The sequence below is a fragment of the Schistocerca americana genome, chromosome 4 (genome assembly GCF_021461395.2).
Source record: "Schistocerca americana isolate TAMUIC-IGC-003095 chromosome 4, iqSchAmer2.1, whole genome shotgun sequence".
Lineage (NCBI taxonomy): Eukaryota > Metazoa > Arthropoda > Insecta > Orthoptera > Acrididae > Schistocerca > Schistocerca americana.
Window position 1 is genome coordinate 835478598 of NC_060122.1, and position 16852 is coordinate 835495449.

The following is a 16852-nucleotide window of genomic DNA, read 5'->3' on the forward strand; positions in this document are numbered from 1 at the left end:
TATGTTTAAAGTTTTATGAAAGTTTATCAGTGGCAACCAGTGAGCAAGCGGTAACACGCTACAGCACACTGTAAATATTTGAATAAATTATGCCATTTATCTAGGTGTATGTGCCAGAAATCACACTAAAATTGTGCCATTTCTCTTCAAATGTTTGCTGGCATGTAAACAAAATGAACAAATACCTGTTTTGTAGCACTTTCTGCACAATAACTAGAAACCACAGTGCCAAGTGTGGAAATGATTTCAGCTGTACTACGATTCGTTCAAGAGAGAGACGCAGTTATTCATTGTTCTACTGCACATACTACAATCCTCTCAGATCAAAGTCAGTAAAGGCAAGAACAGAAATAACCTGAAGTTAGGCAATAATCTCACCATGCCTTCAGAGCTCTAAACAAGTGATCAATCAAAAGTTAGAATGGAAGGCCAATCAAAAAGTGTTATGTTTCATTCATGGGTAGCTTTATATTTCTAATCTGTTTTTGGTGCACTGAAGATTCATAACAAACAAGTCACCCTTGGTACAATTTCTTATAATTAAATGTCAATTACTGATACATCAGCAATAAAAGCTTTCAGGAGACCCTAACATAAATAACAGTATTGTTAAATGTTGCACATGTTTAGCACGGCCACATTGTTAGAGATACACTGTCATGCAATCGGAAGAAGTAGGTCTGCATCCTGTTCTTTCCAACTACTAAGATCTCGCAAATAAATTAACAACTCATTTACTTTACTTTTTACTCCCTAGTATTAAGGCAAGGCAAGTAGATTTCATTTTTCATTGTGTTATTACAAGATGAACTGGGAGTCTCTGTCAATTTAATTTCTTTCAATAATGGCTGCCTGAATTCTAAATGTGACCTAAAATCAGTGTTTCACTTGATCCCGATAACCATAGGAAACACGAGTTAACCCGGAGCTGGTCATGCTACCCCTGAACTTAAAGAAAACCAGCACCGATTCATATCAGTGCCACCTCTGTGGCGGGTCAAGAATGTTTTTCCTCGTCCTCATAAAAGTTGGAAAATAACTCTAATTTTGCTTGTTTTAATTAGTTAATACCTTGTGGCACAATATTATGGGACAACACTTTCCACTCAAGAAGAACTTTTTTTTTAAATTTCCACCATTTGATGGTAAATTGGTCATTTATTTTATACAATCAAGATTTCGGCTCTGATTCTCAAGTGCATGCTGAATTGCCTGTGACTTGTCACAAATATTTTAACATTTCCTTCAACATATTTCGACAATTACAGTCACAGACAGCTCAGACAGATTTTAACATTTCAACATAAACTGCAGAATGGCTACAAAGCCAAAATCATGACTGTGTAAATTAAATGAACAATTAACAGTCAAGTGGTGGAAATTTCTTTCAAAAAATTTTATATGATTGTGATCTCTCATAAAGGAAAGATCACAATGAACTAGTTTCCATACAATCCATAATAAGCAATTAAAAAGTAAACTAATCACTTCAGAAGCACTGACACTGTTGGACAGATACGTCTTTCTCCGGAAAGCTGTTTGAGGTATCAGTCATTGAGGTACACAATACTTTTTGCCAAGTAAGTTAATGTAAACAGATTCACTTTAAAGAAAATTAAGGGGAAAGGAGGAGGGGGAGGGAGCAACAGTTTACTTCGTTCACTGTTTAAACACAATGTACAGCACAGCACAAAGCACTTTGTACTGACAGGCATGGGATAGCTGTAGGCAGGCAGCAGATTAGATGCTCAGTAGCTGCTTCTATTTCTTCCAGGTCATGCCTCAAACAGTATTTCTTGTTTTTATTCCAGCTGTTTCCAGCTGCCCCAACTATTAACACCTGATCTTCTTTGTTGAAACACTTACAGATTTGTCCAAAGTTTTCTGTTACCTGTTAAAGACTAGTACTTAGTTTCACAAAACTTGTAAACTGGTCCCCTGCACCTATCTTCCCTTTTTGTTCCATAGTTCCATTGTGAGGTGATCCTCAAGGATGTAGAGCATGTCATAAAAACAAAAATACACAATATATATTTATAAAGCATCTAACCTGGACTTCCAGCTGCATTGCAGATCAGTCTCTCACTGCAAATTATATTCCAAAACAAGTTGTCAGTGTTCCACTCTTTTGCACACATATGACCACACACACCACAATACCAATACACCACAGGACAAAGCCAAAATCCAGTATTGGTAGAGACAATTGACCCTACAATTCGATAAAGAAATTTTGACAATGGAGTAGGAATTGGTCACCAATAAATCTTTTAAGCTCCTCTGAACTCAATAAGTAGCTTAACTTTTTATGGCTGCTGGCAAGTTATTGAAAATTTTTCTTTGTGAATAATGTACGTCTTTCTTCAAAAAAGCAAATGACTTTAAATCTTTATGCAGATTATTATTACACGTCTAATATCTCACGAGCTGAGTTGTTGATTCGAGAAAGAGAGCTACATATCATATCGTATGAATTTATTGAACTGTTCCTAATATGTCTACTAGATGTTTCTAACATTACCTAATATCCCACTGCCACTCTTATGTAATGTTTATGCACATATAATATTTGTCCCATAGCAAAGACAATTCTTACCCTAAAATTACTGACCACAATGCATATTACTGATAGTTGTCAGATATAACGAGTAAATATTTGTTAGAAAAAGCAAACACTCACTCTGTTCATTAGTACAGCTCTTCTTATTTCTCTTACACCATCATATACAAGTCGAGATGCATCTATGAACTCATTCTCATCCACGTCCTTGGGTGGATTGGAAGACAAAGCATCTACCGCCACCTCAACTCGCTGAGCAAAATTTGGCATCACTGCACCACAGAACAAGTCATATAAATGCAAATGAGTGTTATTAACATGGTATAAAGTAAGAAAGTTAAATATTATTTACCTAATTTTATAAGCAGTACCTCAAAATTTGCACCCACATTCTTCATCATGTGATACCACTTCGGTTTATAAAGCAGAAACATTCTTTCTCAACATGCTATAACATTCATTGTTAGCAAGTAAAACCTCAAGGGAAGTACATGATGTAGCTATGCTGCAGGACTGGGCAAGTTGTTTAAGCTTACTCATACTCAAAAATACTATTTATTGCTAAATAGTTCTGCCGCCACTTGGTGAGTAGATTTTTATCCATCCAATTAAATAATGAATAGTAACATTGCAATTTCAACAGCCAAAAGCTTCAGAGTTCTGAGTTCACTCAAACACTGAGTCTGGTGAGTACCTGTTATAGCCTCAAAAGCATTGTTATTGTTAAACATGGATGTCCTATGTTATAAAATATGAGTTAATTGTACTGCTTCTGGCTTATAATGTAATTTGTCTTTCTTATATGTGGTTCACCATCTTGCACTATTTCCACATCACATGCATTACCATACTGTTTTTGCATATTATAGATCTCACAAGATTTTGACAAAGAGTATTTTTCTTATAAAATCCAAAATTGGTGGTAAAGAGCTTCAGCAAAAGATAAAAGAAAAAAAAATAGTTGTCTTCTTTTCAAGATACAATAAACAGAGATAATTTAACTCAATTTTAATATGCTGTAGCTTCGAGTAAAATGCAACATTCTATGCATAACAAATCACTGTATATAAATTTCAATAAGGTTACAAAATATATTTCTGAATAAGTGTTGGCACTAGTTATATCTGCATCCAGATTCTTTTCACTTTCAATCAGGGGACCACAGGAATTTGCAGATAAAAATTTAAAATTTGAAATCAAGGTTAACTCTTATGGGTTTGGTGAATAATACTTCAGAATATAACCAGTATTATGATTCAAAAGTTGATACAGGAGTAACATTCGTTTTATATGATAAGCTGTTTACTTTTTACTTTATTTTCTATTAATGCACATTATATTGTGCTTCGTCAGGGATTTTCTGTTACAGTTTTTTCTGGTTGCAATATTGTCATATCATGGCTATTGGGTGGGAGATGTGGGGACAGTGAGTTATCTTAGATTTAGGCCAGGGAGGTTACGGGAGCGAAGGCTGAGCAGTGAGGATAGCTCTCATCTGCGCAGCTCAGGGAAGCCTGTGGTGGTGGGGAGGATCCAGATGGCACGGGTCGTGAAGCAGCCTTTGAAATCTTGCATGTTGTGTTCTGCTGCATGTTGTGCCCCTAGTCCACATTGTTTTTGGCAACAGTTTGGCGGTGGCAACTCATTCTGGTTGACAGCTGGTTGGTTGTCATACCAGTGTATAAGTGCTGTGCAGTGGTTGCAGCAGAGCTGGTATATGACATGGCTGCTTTCACAGGTGGCCAGGCCTCTGCTGGCATATATACGCCTGTGATGGGACTGGAGTAGGAAGTGCCGAGTGGGTGGATTGGGCAAGTCTTGAATCTGGGTCTTTCCACAAGCATATGATCCCTGTGGCAGGAGATTGCGGATGGGAGTGGCATAGTGATGACTAAGATGTTGTAGAGGTTGGGTGGGCTGCAGAACACCATTTTGGGAAGGGATGGAAGTATTCGGGTAGGATGTCTGTCATTTCAGAGCATCATGATAGATAATCAAAGCCCTGACAGAGGACATGGTTCACATGTTCCAGTCCTGGGTGATATTGAGTGACAAGGGGGTGCTTCTTTGTGGTTGGTTCTTGGGATGGGTGTGAGGATCAGGTGTGTGGGAGGATATGGTATGTGTGATCTGTTTGTGTATTAGGTCTAGAGGGTATTACCTGTCTGCGAAGGCCTTTGTGAGGCCTCCAGCATACTGGGCAAGGAAGTTCCCATCACCACAGATTCAACTGCCATGGGTGGCGAGGCTGTACGGGAGGGATTTTTTGGTGTGAAAGTGGTGGCAGCTGTCAAAGTGCAGGTACTGCCAGTGATTGGTGGGTCTGATGTGAACAAAGGTGTGAATGGGACCACCTCTCTCAGATCGACATCTAAGAAGGTGGCACGACGGGTGAAAGAGGACCAGGTGAAGTGGATGGGAGAGAAGGTTGTGGAAGAATGAGGATAAGGTGTCCTGGGCTTGGGTGCAGATTGTAAAGATGTCATCAGTCAACATGAACCAGACCAGGGTTTTGGGAAATAAGGAATGTTTCCTCTAGATGGCCCAGAAGAGGCTGGCATAAAAGAGTGCCATGAATGTTTTTTGTATTTCACTTAATTTATGAGAAAAATAATATGTATTGTTTATGACAAAACATAATGCATTGTTCTCTTACCTTGATCTCTCAATACTTTAACTGCCTCTAAAACTCTCTCTGTATATATTCCCGGTTCATAGTTATCCATTTCTGCCCCCACGACATTGCAAACACGGGATGAGCGGCCACGAATGGCTCCCGCGGTGCGATCTAAGGTGTCGGCATCCCCTTCCTGAAGCGCCAACACACACTTGTTCACATCTTCAAGAATATGGTTTTCTGAAAACAAGCACAAGAAACTGGAGAAATAACAGAGTATTACTTTTAAAAGACATAACTTATTTATCCCCTAACAACTTCTCTGCTCACCGAAAATCATGTGCAAGATTTTTACACAAAGTGTCACAAAATACCATGATTATTCATTACAAAAATATTTCAGGCAATTGTGACTAAAAATTAATCTGTACATCAGATCTTATAATTACTGTCTTCAAGTACAAGATCTGCTGTTCAATGCAAAGACGTATATGTTAATCTGTAACAGGGTACCAAGCAGCGTGTCACAATATACAAAGAGAAAACCCAATACAATGCATTAAATTCTGTGAGGGCAAAGCACACTGAAGTGGAAATATAATTTACAGCTGTTCTAACTGGGTGGCCAGAGTTCTAAGAAACAGCCCTGAAGTCGTAGCATGGGAAATCCACCTAGTACTACGCAAAATTACATTGGCATCCCCAGGCTTCAAAAGGGAAGACTGGCCTCAGGAGTGGACACACCCTGTAGAGACACAACATCCACACTACCGGTTACTGCAGCTGCTTGGCGGAACTGACAAGACTGCTGGCCTCACAGGAATTGCCAAGAATAACTAACGAGCAGTAAATACATTTAGGGATTTTGTGAACATCCCTGAATATGCTGGCATCTTGAAGAAAGTAAAGTAACAAGAAACACGGACGGGAGAGAAAGGCAACGAGAATTATGCAAGAATATTCACAACTGATGAAGATACTTCATGCACCCACCCAATCACGAAAAAACACTGATTTGGAGTTACAGATAATGTGGAAAATAGGACAGCACAAACCTAATATAAGATTTACCTTGTTGTCTGAATATATTACTTCTATGTTGGAAAATCAAACAATGGAAGCCCCGGATGGAATAACAACAATATGGAAAGGACAGATTGCTACTCACCACGAAGAGTATGCATTGAATCACAAACAGCCTCAATGAAAAAAAGAACACAAGAAATATTTTCCGCTTTTAGACAAAGTCCTTCTTCAGAAGTAGAACACACACATATTCACACAACTCTCAAATATATGGTCACTGTCTCCAGTAACCAAGACCCAACTGCTATCTTGGTAAGCTCAGCAGACAAAATGTTAGTTATCCCCTTAAAAGATCACAATAGTAACTTTTTAGTCCTCCAGGTGGTATAGAATTGGTACCAGACAATCAAGTGACACTACACTGCTGACCCTAGTTCAGGCAGTGAAGTGGTGTCTACGGGCCAGAGAGTTGTATGGAGGTGGGTTGATGTGGAGACATGAAACAATGGCAGAAAGGCCCTATTGTGTTTGGACATGACCATAACCATGAAGCTATGCATTGTTGGTTTATCCACGCGGACTATCCTATGTGTCCACGCAGTATAGTGTTCCTCTCAGACCCACGTAACACGCCGCAAAGATGCTGACTCTAAATATGATCTTAGCCGACTGGGACCATAGATGAGTCTCACGCTAAACTATCCTAATTACCAATGACAATCGGTCTCAAACTTGACAGAAATTTTGGTATAGCTGACTGCAGGCCCATCTCAACTAGATTCCCCGTAAACAATGTAAAGTCAACTGCCTGCAATGGACTTTTATAATTAAGGTACTTCACAAATGGCCACTGTGCATAGAGCTGCACAGCTTCAGTGAGCCAAAGAACATAGAAACTGGGCAGTTGCTGACCTGGGTGGTAGTGAGGTACAACAAGTTACAACTTTCCCTTTTTCCAAATTATGCAAGGTGTCGAGCGCACTGACATCCCAATGAGGCACTTAACCTGCAGTTTGAGGAGGATGTGATGGTTTTGTGATGTTTTAGGAATATGTTTTTCGAACCAAGGCTTGGATCTGCTCACTCAGGTTAAAGTTACCATGATGCAGGATGTTTATTTCAACACAATTTCTTCTATATCTTCCATGAATGTAACGATAACATGTGGATTCATACGACTATACACAAACATTCCAGAATACTGAAAAAGTCCGCTAAGTCGGCCAATTTTAGTACCAAAGAAAATGTCTGGGACTTTTTGGAACAGTAGCTGAAACTTAGCAATCAACATATCTACAATTTGATAGCTCTACAGAATCTCCAACAACCCCCTGGATATGTATTACCTGACAAAAATTGAGGTCTCTCTTCCTCACCAAAGCTCGAACTGGTGTTTGTGATACTAGTCTAATGTCTTCTGGTAGAATGTAAGGAAGTATGACAGCACAAGGCTTTGAAGGAAAAGCAGTATACATGACTACGAACGAGGGGAGGGGGTGTGGGGGGAAAGGGGGGGGGGGGGGGGGGGGGGGAACACGGAGTTTTTGCATCTCCTATCCCAAGACCACAGTGAAAGTGTTATTACATAGATCAAATAAGGTGCTGGTAAGTTCCTATGAGACCAAACTGATGAGGTCATCAGTCCCAAGGCGTACACACTACTTCATCTAACTTAAACTAACTTACGCTAAGGACAACACACACACACACACACACACACACCCATGCCCAAGGGAGGACTTGAACCTCCGATGGTGGGAGCCGCGCAAACCCAAGCAAGGCCCCTCAGACCGCATGGTTACCCCACGCAGCATCAAATAAGGTATGAAAAAAAATGGAACACACAACTATGCAAGGTTTGCAAAGAATTGTACTTTGTTGCATACATTTACAACTGTTATAGAAGCTGTACTGAATGCTATCTTACCTGTTACATTACTGAAGTATGAATTAATGCACATATTTACCTGAGACTGCTAAGAAATCATCAATAGTAGTGATATCATCAACAGCCTCTGTCAAAATCCGCACTTGGTTTTCCCATGCATCACGGAAGACGTCCATATTTTCTTGAGCAACTTTTGAACGTGGCCTGGCTGCCAAAATGCGTGCTGCATTTATCACTTGAGGACAAAGATTCTCTATCTGTGCAGCAGCGTAACGTACCATTTTAACTCCATCTTCATTTCCAGACATGCTGCATGCTAAATTGGCAACCTGTAAACCAGAGAGATTTATTTAGACTAAACCAAAATTTCCCATTAAGTATTCATCAGGATGGCCCATGTTATGGCATCTACATTTAAAGTATAATAAGTAAAGACAAAAATGTACAAACTAAATACTGTGTTCATAATCAGGATGATGATGTTCAACTCTCTGGCCATCTTAATATAGGTTTAGACAGTGTTATGAAAACAATAGAGTGCTACCCACTAATAGCAGAGATGTAGAGTCGCAGACAGGCACAACAAAAAGACTCCTGAACAAATAAGCTGTCAGCCAGAGGACTTTCTTCTGGAGGAACACACACACACACACACACACACACACACACACACACAAAACCACCGGTCTGTCCTCAGTGGCCAGATGATGTGGTTATGTGTTTGTGAGGCTTTTAATTGTGTGAATATATATGTCTGTGTGTGTCTTTGTGTGTGTGTGTTTGAGGGGTGGGGGGGGGGGGGGAGGGGGGGGGCTCTTGGGCTCTTTCAGAAGAAAGTCCTCTGGCTGACAGCTTATTTGTTCAGGAGTCTTTTTTTTTGTGCCTGTCTGTGACTCTACATCTCCACTATATGGTGAGTAGCAATCTATCCTTTTCATAATACTGTCATTATTCCATCCCGGATTTTCCATCGTCTAATACAGGTTTTCTGTAATTTATCTAGACCACTTCTGGCAAATAATGTGATGGACCGTGCACAAAGATCATGGCCAATTTCCTCCTCTACAATTGTCCAACTGTAAATGATCAAAGGCATGTTGTACTTTCTTCTTCTCCATAACAGTTTCTTAATTGTTATTGTAACAATTACAATAAGGTACAACCAACCTCAAAATAATGGACAAAATACTCTAACAAACTGATTATGTGGAGCACAAGTTTTATCTTCCATTTCTTTCAATGCTTCTTGTAATTCCAGATAGATATAATGTCCATAAACAGATCTGCTTCACAGAGGAAGGTAGAGTGCATTTCAGGTAGGAGTCTGTGAACTAGAAAACTGACCCTGTGAGGAACAGTAGTGCAGAAGAAAGAACAACAGAAATATGAACCATGATCATCATCACCTTTCTTCTTCTTTCTACTTCTTCCTCTCCTTCATATGCAATACAAAGATCCCCAGTCATCAGTAAATACCATCACAACTAAGAGCTTTCCAATTTCCTGAACATTTCTTCATTTTTCAAAGCTTTGGAACGCCTCAGACTGAAGTGTTCGTCTAGTTGAACTCAGCTTAAAAACATGGCATTTCTCAGACATCATAACCCATATACCTAAGTGAAATCAAACAATGGAAAAACCAAGATGGAATGTAACAATACGAGAGAAGGAAAGTTGCTACTCACCATATAGCGGAGATGCTGAGTCGCGATAGACACAATGACCAAAAGCTATGATTGTGTGAATCTTTTTACTGTGTCTACTGCGACTCAGCATCTCCGTTATATGGTGAGTAGCAACTTTCCTTCTGTCGTATTGTTACATACCTAAGTGAAAAATTGAGAAACATGATAAATATACTAATTGCTGCCTGTTTGAAAAATGTCTACTTAAAATAACTCTCATAATTTTACAAGTATCATACCATGCTTTTTGTAACAAACAGGGTTTACAACTAAAAATATTTTGAGACTTCCAAGGCGTACACTAAATAATGAGAAGTGCTTAAGAAGTTGAACACTGTAATAAATTCAAAAATTTAAAATTTTTACCTCGACCAGTTTATTTGCATGTTCAGTGAAGACTAGGGCATATTCTTCAACTTCCTTTTCATTTCCTGCCCTGGCCGCTTCAATGAGGACAAGAAGCGGAACGTTGGTCTCCAGGAAACTAAAATAAAATTGCAATATAGTTTAAGTAGCTAACTTAAAAATAACTTAATGAATAAATACATTAATGCTTAACAGATTTAAAAAACACTTTAACTGCTAATTATTGAGGAGAACGTGTAATAGCACAATTATACAACAATGTCACCATTAAAATGATGTATCACAATGAGCCTGACTTGTTCAAAAAATTTGCAAAGATAGTCCTATTACAGTGTAAAAACATTTGAACTTTATTATATTAATGTCACCAAAAATTTATCAGTGTATATGACTGGGGAAAAAAGCACACACAACAAAACAAACTTTTTGTCCATTTTAACCACAGATAACTCTTTAAAAATGTGATGACATTTTTTCTATTTTGCAGTGCTCTGGTACATCAGCTCACAGATACTTAACAGTCATACAAATGACTATCTTCAACACTTTTCAAGGCAGTGACATATCAAGGTGATATCAGTTGAAAATATACTCTTCTATGTAATCAATGAAATACACTTCCATTTGTCACACTGGACCCTCCACATTGGTGATATCAATAAATCATTTTCAGCCTTTTAATATGTCGCCTTGCCGGTATAAGTTCAACAATGTCTAGTCAGCAAGAATGAACGTATACCATTACGCACAACAGTTTGCCAACATTTGAAACTCAATTTTTTCTTCAAATTCTTTGCGGTTGTTTCTGTCATCATGTCTTTCTTTCCTTCTTATCCTTCAATTGTAACTTCATGAAAAAAGAGAGAATTTTATCTTCTTCATGATACTGTACGTCAGCTGTCCTTTGTTAGACACTGAATTGATTATGTTATCATCCTTAAACGGGAAGAAGGCAAAGTCTGACAAGCATGGACATCATCAAACCATTAGTTTAAAGATTTGCAAAATACTGATATAAATAATTCACAGAAGACTGGTAGAAGCTGTCCTTGTGTAAGATCGGTCTGGGTTCTGAACATGTAGGAACATTTGAGGCAATACTGATTCTGTGAATTACCTTTAAAGATAGCCTGAAGAAAGGCAAACAAACATTTATAGCATTTGTAGATGCAGAGAAGGACTTTGAAAATGCTGACTGGAATACACTTTTTGACATTATTAAGACAGTAGGGAGAAAACACAGTAAATGAAAGGTTATCTACAATTTGAACAGAAACCACACAACAGCAATAAAAATCGAAAGCACAGATGACAAGTGGCAGTCGAGAATGGAGTGAAACAAGAATTTTGCTTTAGCCAATGTTATTCAAACTGTACATTGAGCAAGCAGTAAAGAAAATCGAGGAGAGATCTGTAAAGGAGATTCAAGTTCAGAGAAAGTTAATAAAAATTTTTAAGATATGCCACAGACATTTTAATTCTGCAAGAGATGTCAAAGGACTTTGAATACAAACTGACAGAATCAGTGGTGTGATGAAAGAGGTTCTAATATTAATATCACAAGAGAAAGACGAAGTCATCTCAAATCAAGTGATGATGTGGGAATTAGATTAGTAAATCTGATACCGAAAGCAGTAGGTGAGTTTTACTATTTGGCTCAGCAAAATAACAGACGATGGCTGAAGTAGAGAGGATATAAAATGCAAACTAGCAATAAGGTGAGCAAAGCTTTTCTGAAAAAGAGAACTTTGTTAGGATCAAATATAAATTTAAATGTTAGAAAAGCTTTTTCTGAAGGTCAAATGGAAGTGAAACATGGACAATAAATCGTTCAACCAAGAACAGACTAAAAGATTCTGAAATGTTGTACTGTTGTTGTTGTTGTTGTTGTGGTCTTCAGTCCTGAGACTGGTTTGATGCAGCTCTCCATGCTACTCTATCCTGTGCAAGCTTCTTCATCTCCCAGTACCTACTGCAACCTACATCCTTCTGAATCTGCTTAGTGTATTCATCTCTTGGTCTCCCCCTATGATTTTTACCCTCCACGCTGCCCTCCAATACTAAATTGGTGATCCCTTGATGCCTCAGTACATGTCCTACCAACCGATCCCTTCTTCTGGTCAAGTTGTGCCACAAACTTCTCTTCTCCCCAATCCTATTCAATACTTCCTCATTAGTTATGTGATCTACCCATCTAATCTTCAGCATTCTTCTGTAGCACCACATTTCGAAAGCTTCTATTCTCTTCTTGTCCAAACTATTTACCGTCCATGTTTCACTTCCATACATGGCTACACTCCATACAAATACTTTCAGAAATAACTTCCTGACACTTAAATCTATACTCGATGTTAACAAATTTCTCTTCTTCAGAAACGCTTTCCTTGCCATTGCCAGTCTACATTTTATATCCTCTCTACTTCGTCCATCATCAGTTATTTTGCTCCCCAAATAGCAAAACTCCTTTACTACTTTAAGTGTCTCATTTCCTAATCTAATACCCTCAGCATCACCCGACTTAACTCGACTACATTCCATTATCCTCGTTTTGCTTTTGTTGATGTTCATCTTATATCCTCCCTTCAAGACACCATCCATTCCGTTCAACTGCTCTTCCAAGTCCTTTGCTGTCTCTGACAGAATTACAATGTCATCGGCGAACCTCAAAGTTTTTATTTCTTCTCCATGGATTTTAATACCTACTCCAAATTTTTCTTTTGTTTCCTTTACTGCTTGCTCAATATAGAGATTGAATAACATCGGGGAGAGGCTACAACCCTGTCCTACTCCCTTCCCAACCACTGCTTCCCTTTCATGTCCCTCAACTCTTATAACTGCCATCTGGTTTCTGTACAAGTTGTAAATAGCCTTTCGCTCCCTGTATTTTACCCCTGCCACCTTTAGAATTTGAAAGAGAGTATTCCAGTCAACATTGTCAAAAGCTTTCTCTAAGTCTACAAATGCTAGAAACGTAGGTTTGCCTTTCCTTAATCTTTCTTCTAAGATAAGTCGTAAGGTCAGTATTGCCTCACGTGTTCCAGTATTTCTACGGAATCCAAACTGATCTTCCCCGAGGTCAGCTTCTACTAGTTTTTCCATTCGTCTGTAAAGAATTCGTGTTAGTACTTTGCAGCTGTGGCTTATTAAACTGATAGTTCGGTAATTTTCACATCTGTCAATACCTGCTTTCTTTGGGATTGGAATTATTATATTCTTCTTGAAGTCTGAGGGTATTTCGCCTGTTTCATACATCTTGCTCACCAGATGGTAGAGTTTTGTCAGGACTGGCTCTCCCAAGGCCGTCAGTAGTTCCAATGGAATGTTGTCTACTCCGGGGGCCTTGTTTCGACTCAGGTCCTTCAGTGCTCTGTCAAACTCTTCACGCAGTATCGTATCTCCCATTTCGTATTCATCTACATCCTCTTCCATTTCCATAATATTGTCCTCAAGTGCATCGCCCTTGTATAGACCCTCTATATACTCCTTCCACCTTTCTGCTTTCCCTTCTTTGCTTAGAACTGGGTTTCCATCTGAGCTCTTGATGTCCATACAAGTGGTTCTCTTGTCTCCAAAGGTCTCTTTGATTTTCCTGTAGGCAGTATCTATCTTACCCCTAGTGAGATAAGCCTCTACATCCTGACATTTGTCCTCTAGCCATCCCTGCTTAGCCATTTTGCACTTCCTGTCGATCTCATTTTTGAGACGTTTGTATTCCTTTTTGCCTGCTTCATTTACTGAATTTTTATATTTTCTCCTTTCATCAATTAAATTCAATATTTCTTCTGTTACCCAAGGATTTCTACTAACCCTCTTCTTTTTACCTACTTGATTGTCTGCTGCCTTCACTACTTCATCCCTCAGAGCTACCCATTCTTCTTCTACTGTATTTCTTTCTCCCATTCCTTTCAATTGTTCCCTTATGCTCTCCCTGAAACTCTGTACAACCTCTGGTTCTTTCAGTTTTTCCAGGTCCCATCTCCTTAAATTCCCACCTTTTTGCAGTTTCTTCAGTTTTAATCTACAGGTCATAACCAATAGATTGTGGTCAGAGTCCACATCTGCCCCTGGAAATGTCTTACAATTTAAAATGTGGTTCCTAAATCTCTGTCTTACCATTATATAATCTATCTGATACCTTTTAGTATCTGCAGGGTTCTTCCATGTATACAACCTTCTATCATGATTCTTAAACCAAGTGTTAGCTATGATTAAGTTGTGCTCTGTGCAAAATTCTATCAGGCGGCTTCCTCTTTCATTTCTTAGCCCCAATCCGTATTCACCTACTACGTTTCCTTCTCTCCCTTTTCCTACACTCGAATTCCAGTCACCCATGACTATTAAATTTTCGTCTCAATGTTGTACTTGTAACAAAAAATTAAAAAAGATGCTGAAAATTAGGTGGGTAGATTGGGTAACTAAGGAAGAAGCACAGAAACAAATTGGAGAGAAAAAAAATTATTTCACAATTTGAGTAGAACAGCAGTTCGCTTGACAGAGGACATCCCCAGCCTCTGCTATCTTCAGCCCTCCTAGCAGAGACAGCTGCACTGGCCTTGTCTCCTCCGACAGTCGATCCGCTGCTGGGAAATCTCACGCCCTCTCTGGTTTTGTGCGACAATTGACAGCACAAACCAGCCATTTTCGGCCCTAAGGGCCTTTTCAGGGGTGAGGGATATAGTATCCTCGCCAGTAGACATCGAGATGGATGCAGATGAGTATGGGTATCACAGTGCAACAGGGCAGAACACTGACATGGGAATTCGGGGGTGGGGGTGGGGGGGGGGGGGGGGGGTTTGCTTGGGTGATCCACTGCAGGGGCAGAGCCACTGCCTCAGGAGTTGTTTACCTGCCAGTGGCAACAGGCCTGGCCAGGCAGTCATTACATCTACATCTACTGTCTGCAAACAACCGCGGAGGGCATGATTAGAGGCTACATCCCACTGCAGCAGTTATTATGGTTTCTTCCTGTTCCATTCAAATATGGAGCATGGGAAGATTACTTGTCTGAATGTGTCTGTGCATGCTATACTTATTCTAATCTTGTCTTCAAGATCACTACGTGAGAGGTATGTAGGGGTTATAGTACATTCGTAGAATCATCATTTAAAGCCAGTTCTTGAGCATTACTCAAGTCCATCAGTGTCATATATGCGGTTGCCTTTACAGGTAAACCACTCTCTCCTAAAATTTTCCCAATAAACCAAAGTCAACCATTCGCCTCCCCTACTACAGTTCTCACATACTTGTTCCATCTCGTATTGCTTTGCAACGTTACACTCAGATATTTAAAAGACTTGACTGTGTCAAGCAGGTCACTAGTAATACTGTAACTGAACATTACAGGTTTGATCTTCGTAGTCATCAGCATTAACTTATATTTTTCCACATTTAGGGCTAGCTGCCATTCATCACACAAATTGGAAACTTTGTCTAAGTCATCTTGTATCTTCCTACAGTCACTCAACTTCAACACCTTACCATACACCATGGCATCATCAGCAAACCACCTCAGATTGCTGCCCCCCCCCCCCCCCCCCGCCAAGGTTATTTATGTGTATAGACAACAAGAGGTCCCATCACACTTCCCTTGGGCACTCCTGACAATACCCTTGTCTCTGATGAACACTCGCCATCGCGGACCACATACTCGGTTCTATTATTTAAGAAGTCTTCGAGCCACTCGCATTTCTGTGGACTTATTCCGTACGTTCATGACTTTATTAACAGCCTGCAATGGGGCACGACATCAAATGATTTCCGAAAATCTAGAAATAAGCAATCTATCTGTTGCCCTTCATCCATAGTTCGCAGTACACCATGTGAGAAAAGAGCAAGCTGAGTTTTGTATGAACAGTGATTTTTAAAGCCATGCTGATTCGTGGACTTAAGCTTCTCAGTCTCAAGAAAGTTTATTATATTCGAACTGAGAATGTGTTCAAGGATTCTGCAACAAACAGAACTTAGGGATATTGGTTAGTAATTTTGCAGGTCTGTTCTTTTACTCTTTTTATATATTGGAGTCATGTGCACCTTTCTCCAGTCACTTACGACTTTGTTCTGGGCGAGAGATTCACGACTTTGTGCTGGGCGAGAGATTCACGACAAATGCAAGCTAGGTAAGGAGCCAATGCTGTAGAATGATTTTCGTAAAATCGAACTGGGATTCCATTCAGACCAGGTGATTTGTTTACTTTCAAATCTTTCAGTTGCCCAATCACCATATCTGTTTCCAATCGAGCACATATGGGGCATCATCGAACGGTAACTATAGCCTCCATCCCACAAATTGACATTAGGCACCTGCACAACACAATGAATGCACGTTTGCATGCTTGCATTCAACATTCTGGTGGTTACACTGGTTAGTTATGTACCAGCATTTTGCATTTGCAACAGCTTATCTCGCATTTACATTAACCTGTGATCTTGCAATGTTGGTCACTTAAATATGTTACCTAGCAAACGTATTGCTGAAATTTCATTGCTCTACATTAACTGTTTTTTGTTGTTGCAATGCTTTTTCTGTCAGTGTATTTGCAACTAAACAGGAAAGGGGGGAAGTGACAGTGGTACACGACCTGCTCTCTGTCACATACCACAAGATGGCTTGCGAAGTGTAGGTATACATGTAGATGTGAATGTAGATTTAGTGTACATATTGAACAGTGGGATGAATTCCACAGCCTTCAAAGAGTTTGTGATTTCCCACC

General features: G+C 39.4%; 1 protein-coding gene across 2 annotated transcripts in view; it reads right to left on the bottom strand.

Moving 5' to 3' along the window:
* Window positions 1–16852, bottom strand: part of LOC124612323 (catenin alpha) — a 152924-nt gene that overhangs the window by 44529 nt on the left and 91543 nt on the right. For both annotated transcript variants that reach the window (XM_047140457.1, XM_047140456.1), the window contains 4 exons: window positions 10143–10260; window positions 8171–8420; window positions 5217–5417; window positions 2681–2832 (listed from right to left, as the gene is read on the bottom strand). In XM_047140457.1, coding sequence (XP_046996413.1) covers window positions 2681–2832; window positions 5217–5417; window positions 8171–8420; window positions 10143–10260 — 721 coding nt within the window. The remainder of the gene's footprint in view (window positions 1–2680; window positions 2833–5216; window positions 5418–8170; window positions 8421–10142; window positions 10261–16852) is intronic.